At 42.7% G+C, this 12,807-nt stretch overlaps 1 protein-coding gene across 2 annotated transcripts in view; it reads right to left on the bottom strand.

Moving 5' to 3' along the window:
* The window catches only part of hip1rb (huntingtin interacting protein 1 related b), a 36,185-nt gene extending 23,774 nt beyond the window's left edge, over nucleotides 1-12,411 (bottom strand). For both annotated transcript variants that reach the window (XM_061039254.1, XM_061039256.1), the window contains exon 1: nucleotides 11,967-12,411. In XM_061039254.1, coding sequence (XP_060895237.1) covers nucleotides 11,967-12,059 — 93 coding nt within the window. In that variant the 5' untranslated portion in view covers nucleotides 12,060-12,411. The remainder of the gene's footprint in view (nucleotides 1-11,966) is intronic.
* Between the last annotated feature and the right edge of the window lie 396 nt (nucleotides 12,412-12,807).

Genomic DNA, 12,807 nt, shown 5'->3' with positions numbered 1-12,807 from the left:
GGAGGCGAGACATGACGTATAAAAGACGCTGTGGAAGAAGTCACTGTAACTGTGATAAAATCTCCAAGATAAGATAAGATAAGATAATCCTTCATTTATCCCACGATGGGGAAATTTACATTGTTACAGCAGCAAAGCACTACGACTCTGGTCAGCTCGCAGAGTTCTCCAGAAGAACCAGGAGTCACTACGCCTTGCGTTGCTGTGATGTCTTTAAACCGTCTGTTCGTCGTGTCCGCTCACTCTGGAAAAGAGCGTTTAATAAGACGTCTTTGCAGCGGCTGTGGGTTAGAATCGGCCCTCGGCTTCTCCTCCCAACAAGATGGCAGACGAAGAAGAAACAAGAGTCTGACCCTACTGTATGATGACTGTTTTTGCATTATATTAATGCTTTGTGCAATTGGATGTCTTTACAGTATAAACCTAAGATGGGGGGAGGGGGGGTCTTGAAGAACAAGGATCTTAATTAAAAGAAAAACAAAGCACTAGTTGCAGGATATAAACGTCATCACCCCTTCCTGCTTCCTGCTGTGTTTACACATCGACTCACCCCGTCTCTACTTGCAGAATGTTTACCAGAGGCCTGGCAGGAACAAGTCTGGATAAGGTCATTTTGTGTTCACACATGCAGCGAGTGTTCAGGAGTTTTGCGCATGTGTGAATATGGCTTAAGTCTCTTACAGCATGAAACGTGACATCATGATATCTAAGAGAAGTCTGGTTCTTTGATATCAGCCTCAAAACGTAGGCTTGAATTTTGATTTATTTTACATTCTCTTAAGTCTGGCTCACTCTGCAGGATAATCGGGCCGATTTGACCTCTGATTCTTCCTCCCCGACAATTATGTTCGCAGGGCTTTTTATGCCTTTATTGTAGAGATAGGACAGTGGATAGAGTCAGAAATCAGACATAGCGGGGAACGACATCATGAAAGAAGCCACATGTCTGATTAGAACCCGGGCCGTCCGCTTGGAGGACTACCGCCTCCAAACATGGGGTGCACAAACAACTACGCTACCGGCGACTCCGAGATCAAAGTAAATATTAAATAAGTTGAATTTATGCATTTTGAGATCGGCGCAGCCACAACATAAGACACCATAAAAGTCCTCACACCACAGGAAAATCCAAGACAATCTTTAGAACTGTCAGGAAATCATGACTTAGCTCGGTTTTGTCGATGAGGTGAATCATGCATCGGCCTGATTGTCTTGTGTTGTGTTCACCTCTTTAGACCCCGTGTCACATCTTTGAAACGTAATCACACATCACTAGCAGGGAAAGCTAATCCCACAGAAGTCCCTAAATACACAACAGAAACCTGGAGTAACCACCCACTCTCGTTCCCACACACACATAACCGCTAAAACAAACTTGGCCATGCAACAGAGGACAGAAGGGCTACTGTGGCGTTCAAAGTGAGAGAGAGGTTTGCTGGTTAATAGAAGACCCCCCCCCCCCCCGCCTGCTTCTGACGCAAATGAACTGCTCGTTCCTCGTTTACTCAGGGCGAGTGCGGTGGGCGAGCACGCGGGCCTGTGTGACAATGAGGGGTTTGTTTGGAGGAGGAAGGCCGACAGCTGGGGGAGAAGATTGGGTTGGATGGGGGCGCGGGCTCTGGCACACAGAGGCTGGCACTGAGGCCTCAACAGATGGCCGCTGAGCAGGGAAGGCTGCAGGGAGACGCTCGGGGTACATTCAGGATGCCTGTCAGTCAGAGCGCAGGGAGAGAGCGAGGAGGACGACGGAGAGGAGGAAGTCGATGGCAGGACAAACAGTGAAGGTGACCAAATACTGCAAACAGTTTATAAAGCACATGATCGGTGGATTGCGTGCTGTATTTCAAACAATAAACATTTACAGTGTCACTTTCTGGAGCTCTCAGATAAAGACTTACATTCCCATGCTCAGGACAACCTCGGAAATTAGTCAACATATTCCTCAAAATATTGATGAGGCAAGATATGATTGTTCTGGCTTGTATGATACAATTATTGAACCAATGGTGCCAAATATTGAGAATTTAATGAAGAACATACAGAGCTCTAAAAAGATCTCCCTGGAAACTGCACATCACTTCATGACTCCTCATGGTGGCACTTATTATATGAGTGAAGGTGACATGAACAGAAGTTAAGGAGCATAATACAAAGAGGACAGCAGGATAAAAATAGTAGAAGAGAACAAGATAAAAGTAGTAAAAGAAGGCACAGGATGAAGGTAGATGAAGAAGAGAGCAGGATAAAAGTAGAAGAAGAAGAAGATGACAGCAGGATAAAGGTAGTAGAAGAAGAGAGCAGGATAAAAGTAGAAGAAGAAGAAGAAGATGACAGCAGGATAAAGGTAGTAGAAGAAGAAGACAGCAGGATAAAGGTAGTAGAAGAAGAAGACAGCAGGATAAAGGTAGTAGAAGAAGAAGAGAGCAGGATAAAAGTAGTAGAAGAAGAGAGCAGGATAAAGGTAGTAGAAGAAGACAGCAGGATAAAAGTAGTAGAAGAAGACAGCAGGATAAAGGTAGTAGAAGAAGACAGCAGGATAAAGGTAGTAGAAGAGAGCAGGATAAAGGTAGTAGAAGAAGAGAGCAGGATAAAGGTAGTAGAAGAAGAGAGCAGGATAAAGGTAGTAGAAGAACAAGACAGCAGGATAAAGGTAGTAGAAGAAGAAGAGAGCAGGATAAAGGTAGTAGAAGAAGAGAGCAGGATAAAGGTAGTAGAAGAAGAAGAGAGCAGGATAAAGGTAGTAGAAGAAGACAGCAGGATAAAGGTAGTAGAAGAAGACAGCAGGATAAAGGTAGTAGAAGAAGAGAGCAGGATAAAGGTAGTAGAAGAAGAAGAGAGCAGGATAAAGGTAGTAGAAGAAGAGAGCAGGATAAAGGTAGTAGAAGAAGAGAGCAGGATAAAAGGTAGTAGAAGAAGAGAGCAGGATAAAGGTAGTAGAAGAAGAGAGCAGGATAAAGGTAGTAGAAGAAGAGAGCAGGATAAAGGTAGTAGAAGAAGAAGAGAGCAGGATAAAGGTAGTAGAAGAAGAGAGCAGGATAAAGGTAGTAGAAGAAGAAGAGAGCAGGATAAAGGTAGTAGAAGAAGAAGAGAGCAGGATAAAGGTAGTAGAAGAAGAGAGCAGGATAAAGGTAGTAGAAGAAGAGAGCAGGATAAAGGTAGTAGAAGAAGAGAGCAGGATAAAGGTAGTAGAAGAAGAGAGCAGGATAAAGGTAGTAGAAGAAGAAGAGAGCAGGATAAAGGTAGTAGAAGAAGAGAGCAGGATAAAGGTAGTAGAAGAAGAAGAGAGCAGGATAAAGGTAGTAGAAGAAGAAGAGAGCAGGATAAAGGTAGTAGAAGAAGAGAGCAGGATAAAGGTAGTAGAAGAAGAGAGCAGGATAAAGGTAGTAGAAGAAGAGAGCAGGATAAAGGTAGTAGAAGAAGACAGCAGGATAAAGGTAGTAGAAGAAGAGAGCAGGATAAAGGTAGTAGAAGAAGACAGCAGGATAAAGGTAGTAGAAGAAGAGAGCAGGATAAAGGTAGTAGAAGAAGACAGCAGGATAAAGGTAGTAGAAGAAGAGAGCAGGATAAAGGTAGTAGAAGAAGAGAGCAGGATAGTGTGAGAAGACGTTGAAGCGTGATGAGAGGTAAACTGACACCAGATTAAAATGAATAAATACTTTAATCCTGCTCTTTACCTTTTTAGGAGTGTTTTATGTTCTTCAGGTATTCAGATATCTTATTATTGATGTTTAATTGGTTGTTGTATTTGTTGCTTTATTTGTCTCCATGTCTGTCTTTCTTTCTGCATCTCCCTCTATCCCACTTTCCAATCCCAGCACATGTCTCAGATATCTGTTCATCATGGTTCTGGTTCGGCTCGAGGTTTCTGCACACGGTCTTTATTGATAATGACTGATTGATTAATGTGACTGTCTTGGTATAAATCACTGATCTAAGCACGGCTGTACCGTGGCATTATGGTTATCGTGCTCCATGTATTCAATATCCCATCGTGTGATTCCTACTCATAATGTTCACACAGGTGCCAACTGGGATTTTTGGCACCATTGCAAAAAATTACAGTGGGGGCACCGAAGCACTGGAGGCTAGTTTGCACGCGCCGTGGGGCGGCTGTGGCTAAGTGGTAAGGGTCTGTTGTCTCTCAGTCATAGGGTCTGGGGTTTGATGCCCAGCTCCTGCAGCTACATGTCGATGTGTCTTTGGACAGGACACTTAACCCCAAGTTGTTCCCGCTGTCGCGTCAGCACCGTGTGAATGTTTATGACTGGATGAGTTAATACTGATGGACTCTTTACTCAGCAGCCTCTGTCATCAGTGTGTGAATGTGTAGGTGAGACCTGCAGTGTAAAAAGTGCTTTGAGTAGTCAAAAGACTAGAAAAGAACTATACAAGCTCAAGTCCCTGTCCCTGTCCCAAACGCTCGGACAGAAAGCCCAAGGGCTTCTGGGTATTCTGCACCCTCAGCCTGGAATCTGTTGCAGAATGACTTAAAGCTCAAGGACCTGGTGTCCTTAAATGTTTTTAAATCTAAAATGAAAGACATGGAAGCAGATTCTATAGGATGTCGATGTTTTAGCTCGGCTGTTTGAACAACTGATTCCCAGATATGACTCGTATGTTTCTATTTTAATCCAACATGTTGTGCTTTGTAAATTGTAAACTGTGTCTCTTGTTGTATTTCCGTCTGTAACTTTGTGTTTTTTGCTGCTGCTGTCTCGGCCAGGTCTCCCTTGAAAAAGAGGTTTTTAATCTCAATGGGACCAACCTGGTTAAATTAAAAATAAATTTTAAAAAAGTCTGTTTACTATTTCCCATGTACAGAGGCTGTAGTCCTCCAAGCGGGCGGCCTGGGTTCAAAAGTCATTCTCTACTTAATCTCTCTCCCTGTTTTCAGACTCCATCCACTGTCCTGTTCCTCTAATAAAAAGTTATAACAAGCCCACAAATTCATCGCCGAGAAAAATATCACATTAGGCCCACCACTTCACAACCTCGAACCACACCAACCCTAAAAATATAACTCACTGCAGATATGGACCCAACATTCTGCTAAAAGTTTGCCTGCATTGATCACATGTTGGCTTAGAAAACAAGAGAACCAGAACATGTCTGTAAAAGAATAGATGCAGTCATTTATGTTAGGGAAGCAAAACTAGTTTATTTCAAGTGGATAAAACCATCAGGTCAGTTCCCACCACTCATAGTCCAGGTGCACCTTCCTTAGAGTAAAATGAGATGTCACACTGTTGACGCATCTTCGCCTTCTCTCGTCTCTTTTTTTAAAGAAATTGGGACATGATGATCTTTAAGGCCCCCCATCAGTCAAGGGCCCCTAGAATCATCCCAACGTTTCGCCCCAACCCTACACATGCAGTGGGTATCTCACGGGTACAGGCGTCTGTATTTGAGACAAATCAAGTCGTTTGACTGTGAAATGCAAATCTTAACCAACCATTCAAGGTCAGACTTACTTAACGTATGTACTTAATTGAATTAAATGATTAAGAACCAAATGAGCCTGACTAAATATCACAATGAAGTTAGTGAAGCCTGTGAGATAAAATATGAATTGGAAAAATTAGACTGTAATTATAGGCTACTGTCTTTGTCGCATTTCCATTAAAAAGCTAGATTACAACTGCTCAGGATTTTAAGATTACTCAAAATGCAAACCGTATTTTTAAAGGTTCAGCAACCGGTGAAAGTTTGTTTTGTACAATCCTGCGTCAGATTTGTCAATCCACTAAATGTTACGAGTCAGCTTGTTGATCTAACTTCTATTCTACTTTGACAATTCTTTAAATCTCTGCTTGTACACAACACGCCGTCTCACTATCACGGCTCACATCTACCTACACACAGGGTCACACAAACACACTCTTGATACCATCTCCTTCGCGCCGTGGTCAAAAAGGTAAAATCCAAAAGTTTGTATACTAACAGAGATTGAGAATTTCCTCCGAAGCTTTTCAGACATGCTGACAGCGTCGACCGTGTGGCAGCCGGACAAGTTAATGCTGCATCTGGTTCAAGCGTCGGTAAATCCTCGAGCAGCAGTGAGAGAGGAGAAGTGAGAGAGGGGAGGGGGGGCAAAGCTTGGACTTAATCCCTCAGGCCCGCCATAAGGCCTACTGCCAGTGAGCATTACTGTATCCACACACACCCGCTCCACAGTCCTCGCTCCCAAACCTCTCTGCTCACCTCGTCATCGCCGCGTTTCACCAGCGCTCTCACGTGCTACAAGTTAAGGTGGAAGCTTCAACGCTACACACCTGAGCTGCTTCCTGTCGGACGTAATGCACCAAGACAAGAGCACTTATTGCGGCTCCTTATCAGCTTAATTCAGCAGACTGCTGCAGGGGATCTGGCTGACAGGGACACAAACAGACTTAACCACCACAGCTCACTAACACACGAGGTGAGGTAGCTAACATATAGCACAAAGAAGAAAGCCAACAATTCCACTTTTGTATTATATAAGAGAAAACACTTCTTATAGTTCAGTCTTCAAAGCTAGACTGAGAGCTGAGAATGTGTACCAATGATCTGTCTTGATCAGGTGACCCAGCCTCTTTATTATTATTATTATTATGTAACATTAACATATCTCGTAGCCTTCAAAGCAGATGAATTATTAAAAGAAACCCCGCCTCTGTACAGTGTGAACCAATCAAAAAAGAGCTCTTTGGATCTGTAGTTAGCCTCAGGTGGACAATCAGGGAACTGCAGTTTTTTTTGCACTTCCACATTGGCTTCATTTCATTTTCCTCTATTTTACAGTTATTTTGGTACTTTATTAAATTCTATTTGTGTTGCTCTCTCCTCTCTTGTTTTCTCAAGCGATCGATCTAAACATGATCAGACACTGCGTATATCCAGTCTTGTCTCCCGTTGACTTTCTCATCTGTCCAATCAGGAAGGAGACTACACATGGTCAAGGTGATGCACTCTGTATTCCACACAAACAAAAACCTCTTTGAGATGTAATATTTATAGAGAAGCACTCTCCAGGCAGAGAAAGCAGTCCCTGTATTCCTGTTTGTTTTCTCAAGTGAAAGATCCTGAGATCTGCCGACTGATTTAATGCTAAAGGAGCTAAGACAGTATGCTACATGCTAAATCAACAAACAAACCTTTTCTATCACATATTTGTCAACAAGAAACCTGAAGACTGGGAGGCTAAGATGACAACACAGCTATAACATAAATACTCCATCAAATGGTAAATGAACCTGAGACTGTGTGGGGCTTTTCTAGTGTTCAAAGCATTTTAATACAACAGGTCACACCTGTTTCACTCACTGAGGTCAGAAGCTGCTTTGTAAAGTGTCCATCAGTGTAAACTAATCCATTCACTGATATTCACACGCTGACAACGGGTGGTTTCACATGATGGACTATAGGGAACGGAGCAACTGGCTCAGATACGGCAAGAAACAATCGTGCCTGAGGGCGCGGTCACACTGGCCATCTGTACTGTGCCGTACTCAAGCACGATTGGCCCCCCCCGCTGCGCCACTCCCACGCTGGCCGGCACCGCCCGCGGTCACACTGCACTGGACTATCCCTGCTTAAGCACGATTACCTCTTGTACGTAACGTCGTAATACAACACATGCACGCTTTATGTTATTATGAAGCGTGCTCAGTTTACAAACAGGCGGACGAGAGAGAGAGAGAGAGAGAAAAAGGGACGTGCGGTCGAGTCGGATGGCCAGTGTGACCGCACCGTAAGTGTCTTGTCCAAGGACACATTGGACCTGTACCTGCAGGACCTGGGGATCGAACCTCCAACCTTCCAGTAGAGAGACGAGCAACTCAACCACTGAGCCACAGCCCCTCATAAAGAGAATAAAGTTTGCGCTTTCAAGGTGCAACAACACAGTTAGATTGAACCAACATACAGGAGGGTAAATGAAAGCTAACGTCACATATTAAGATATTTTCTTGTTATGAAGTCGTGGCTCGCTTTTATATCTGATTAAATTATGACATTCAGGGAAATACTCAACAAAAGATGAACTGTTTCCAGTCACCAGATTCCTTGTTAGCCCAATTAAAGCGCCGGTCAGTTAGCTTGTGATTCACATGATGTTCATAATTATGAGCTGTTGGACGAGCCAGGGCACAAAAATGTCCGCACCAAAGTCTTTATTTTGGAATCTGATTAAACCGTGATAGCATCTTTTTATGGGGGTCTATATTCAGTGAAAGCAAAGGGACACCACGAGAACATGTTGTGTAAATAATTCATGGGAATTACATGTGAACTTTAAGTTAAGTGATGACTCTACAAGAAATGTAATCATGAGGGTTTGGTGTCGTTTGAGGCAGAAAAAAAAAAGTCATACTTAAAAAAAAAAGTGTTAAAACAACGTTGTCTTTATTAGGCGGTTAAACGATCATAAACGAAGTGCTTTTAATTCCCCGTCTACTCCCACTCAGTAGCTTTCTGTGTTTACCCTCCGGTCCTCCCATCCCCCCTCCATCTCTCATGGGCGCTCACTCAGGCAACATGAGCGAGCGAAAGCAAACACTACACACACACTATATACACACACACACACACAACACACACAAACACACACACACACACACACACACACACACACACACACACACACAGGACGCTGTGTGAGACGTTTCACCTTGGTATCGAGGTCGACATAAAGAGCAGCGGACACAGGAGAGAGTGGCGAGCAGAAGAGTTCAGTCAGCGTGCTGGATGAATCAGCAGTACTGAGACACTACCAGGAATGTTAAGAAATAACAAACTACAGTCTAGGATTCATTCATTTTAGTTAGTCGCATGTTTGCTGTTTTAATCAGCAGGTTTGATTACTCAATCTCCACATCCACTATAGTACTACCATACTAAAGTATGCATACTTTACTTTAGTAAAACTACAGATACTACTACTGTAGACTCTAGTGAATGTAAGAAACTGGTTTGTATTCTTTACTGTATCTTTATTTTATTACAGGCTTTAAAAGGTCCTCAGAGTTTTAAAGTCACATGTAGCCCTCTGAAGTAGGGCTGCAAAATGAATTACAATTTCATCGTTATTGTAACATGAGCACTCGCAACAAACACATCGCAGCCATCTGAATTTATCGTAATAAAAAGGAAGATGACTTAAAGGCTTTATATGTGATTTTTCACACTGAAATATAAATCAAGTATCTCCTCTGTAAATAACTCTGTGAGTCATGACTGTCTACAATGGGTGTAACACCCGAGTCCCACTGTCTGTGATGTTTTCAGAGTTTTCAGAGTCCTATCTTCACTTTGTTTACATCGCCAGGACGGCCGGCTGACTCCTCCCCTCGTGTATAAAAGTTGTTTAATTGAGGGACTAGAGAAAAGAAGAATAACATACTGTACTCACTGCTTAACTGTGTTTCTAGATCACGCTCATTTCAGGTAAATTTACATGCAGTGTGAAGATACGAGCAGAATAAAGATCGCTAGCATTAGCATGCTAACACAACAATGCAGCACGAGTTGTTTTGGTTTCATGCTGGTGCTCAAGGGCGACATCTGCTGGATCGCATATAAAGCCTTTAAGAGTCAGTTTGTTAAAAAATATATATTTTAAAAATGTTTTTATTTAAAGACAGGACAGTGGACAGAGTCAGAAATCAGGGCGAGAGAGAGAGCGGGGAAAGACATGCGGGACAGGAGCCACAGGTCGGATTCTAACCCGGGCTGCCCACTTTGAAGGACTTTAGCCTCTGTACATGGGGCACACGCACTAACCACTATAGGCTATCCTCGCCCCTCAGCATGTACTTTTTTCTCTATTGGATGGATGACTGGTTTTAAAGGCCGTGTTTTCACACTATTTTGATTCAGTCAAATAAAACTCAAACTAGCAATCTGCAACACTCGAGTTAATTGGTGCAAATTTAGATGTGAAAAAAAGAATAAATTATTCTTCCTTTAAACAGCTGAACAACATTTTAATCTAATTTAAATTTCGCCACCTGAACATGACATCACAAAAAGTGGTTGCTAGGTAATTACGGCCAATAATACAGAAATATATGATCAGTGATTCTAAATGTAATGAATATAGATATTAGTGTTAAACTGGTGTAAACGGTGTAAAAGGGAAAACTATGAGATCTTATTTCCCATCTTTTCTTGTAGTGATATGCTGACCAGGAGGCCGTACAGTAAAGCTTCTGCTCTTATGTTTGACAGTAGCCAATCAGAAGCCAGGATTCTTCCTTACACTGCCCACTTTATTTGCATGTTTCCCAGTGAAAGCTTCCAGCTGAGCGCACTGCACCGGTCATTCATATTAACAAGAACAAACACTCAAAGCACTTCATCCAACTAGTTTAGCTTCTTTCTGAATACGCTCCAACACTTTAACACTCGTCCTTCACACGCAAAATTCCCCGTGAAACATTCGTCACACAGCATGGGGAACTATTGAGGCAACAATGGCGAGTGTTGAAACCCAAACTGTGCTGACTTGGGAGCCATTTACTGTTCTAATTTACAGAAGAGGACAGAAAAGCCGGGTTTGAAACACCACAGCTCCTACTTCTTTCCACCTGCTTAAAAACAAAATGTGCAAGCGATGCAAAAAGCTCAGCCCTTCTTAGATAACAAAATAATGAAAGCGCGCTGTGTGTGTGTGTGTGAACTCCCAGGCAGCTGTTTAACAGTTTGCTTAGTTACTCAACCTCGTCTGAGTCTCAGGTTTCCAAGTCAAAGTGGGGTGTGTCGTGTGTGTGTGTGTGTGTGTGCTTCATTTCAAACAGCAGCTCCATGACATGACAGGCTGACCGTCTTCAACAGATTCAAGCTTTCCCTCAACAATCCAGTCAACCTTAAAGCCTGCATCTTGTGTATTATTGTGGTAAAAGTGCATAGTTTACTTGGATGACTGCAGTGAGGGATAAGCCAAAACCACCTACACAACACCTCAACTATGCCTTAAGTTCACACATTCAAAGGCAACTGAATGACATTTGATACTACACCAGAAGGGTAAAAAAAATCCCAAAATGAAAGCTCTTTATCCAACCAAAAGAGTTTAATCCAGGAAAAAAAAATGTCTGCAAAGGTGGTCCAACAGGAAGGACTTGATCAGCATGATACAAATGGACACACTGCAGTGAGGTATGAATGGTGTGACTACACAGAGGATTGACTGAAAAATAGATAGATCTCTTGCAATCTAGATTTACACAAACGTTGGTCTCTATAGCCGTATTAACTAATTTTCCCCAGATAAAGCCAATTTTAAGTTTTAAAAATGAGTGCAAGGCATAGTGTTTCTGATGCACAGGCACATAGCATCTATATCACACATTAAGGCTTTTTGACCTCATTATGACTGACATTGAACCCTCTTTATAACTAAAAGCAAACAAGACCACCAGCCAGGGTGATTATTATTTCTCAAGACAAAAGAGGTAACACTTTGTCCACATGGGGCGCCATAATCGATAAAAGCAAAAAGTTCAACAGAGGAGCTTTAAACATTTTTTTCACCCAGGTGTTTCGCTTTCACTGGCGACCCTGTTAAATGGTGACTTTCAGCCGAATTCGACTTTGGTTGTCATAGTTACAATAACCGTCAAAACCGAAAAGAGTCATCATGAAAGCCTGTTTGTTTTCCATCATAGACATGTCAGATGAGTAGCCTAGCTATATTTTGACATAAAACTAAGCAAATAGTCATACACAAAGACTTGTTTCGTTTGTATCGGAGTTTTTTTTTTACTTCGACGACCCACCGCTGAAAGTCACCAGTTAACACGGTCACACGTTGGAGCGAAACACCGGTTCAATTAGTCAGGTGGAAATTTGGCCTATGCGGTATGTAGGCTTACACTCCGGCCAACATACACACGCAAACACATCTACAGGCACCCAGCAGCACAACCACAGCAGGCCTGACTAAGCGTTTCATCCCACAGTGATAATTAAGTGTCTCTGAAAATCACCTGCTGTTTGTCAAAATGCTCCCTCTCAGCTCCCAGGTTGGCCTCAGTCCGCCTGCTTTTCACCCGAGTGGGCACATGTTTTATACTGTTCATCCTCGAGAGTTTTCACAGCGACGGATTCAGCAAAGGAAAAAATAAAACGGTCCACAGGATATGTGAGTTTTTCCTCTTTATCTCCAGCCGAGGTTACATGTGTGAAGCATCTCCCGGCTGCGGCTGCATTAATGCTGGAGACGCAGCGCTGCTGAAGGAGGAAGAGCGAATGCAAAGCGAGTGTGTGTTTGCGCTGCGTTACGTTGAAGGTTCCTCCCCCAAGGTGGAGGCAACCATCATCATCATCATCATCATCCCCGTGTCTGCTGAGCCACCGACATCCTCCCACACGGATGTCAGCTTTTCCTACGTTCAATATGTCAAGTGATTCAAATCAGCTTTCCCATCATTACATCGCACTGTGACTGTGAGGTGTTATGGTGCGTTTGGTCGCTCTTCAACCTGGCTGTAAACAGTGACGTCACTTCAATGAAATCAAAACCTATGAGGATTATTTCTCTCTCTCTCTTTTTTTTCCATTTAATCCGGAGATTGCATCTGCTTTGACAATAACAACAGAGCAGTGATGCCAAAAGGCTGAAACAGGAAATGAAGCTGAGATTAAAATCAGAAGATGAGCTCACTTTTTGGGTGGACTGCTGCTGTGACGTGACGCCAAGCAATTTAATCAAATTTTATAACTTCAGGCATCTTTTACTAGACCTACATCAAATGAAAACCTTTATTTTGTTGACGTTGTTAAAGTGTTACCCATGGGTTTAAATGAATTCTTCGGGTTGTACGGTGG

This window comes from Labrus mixtus, chromosome 5 (assembly GCF_963584025.1).
Source record: "Labrus mixtus chromosome 5, fLabMix1.1, whole genome shotgun sequence".
Taxonomy (NCBI): domain Eukaryota; kingdom Metazoa; phylum Chordata; class Actinopteri; order Labriformes; family Labridae; genus Labrus; species Labrus mixtus.
The sequence above is the reverse complement of the archived record's forward strand: the minus strand, read 5'-3'. Positions and strand labels throughout refer to the sequence as shown.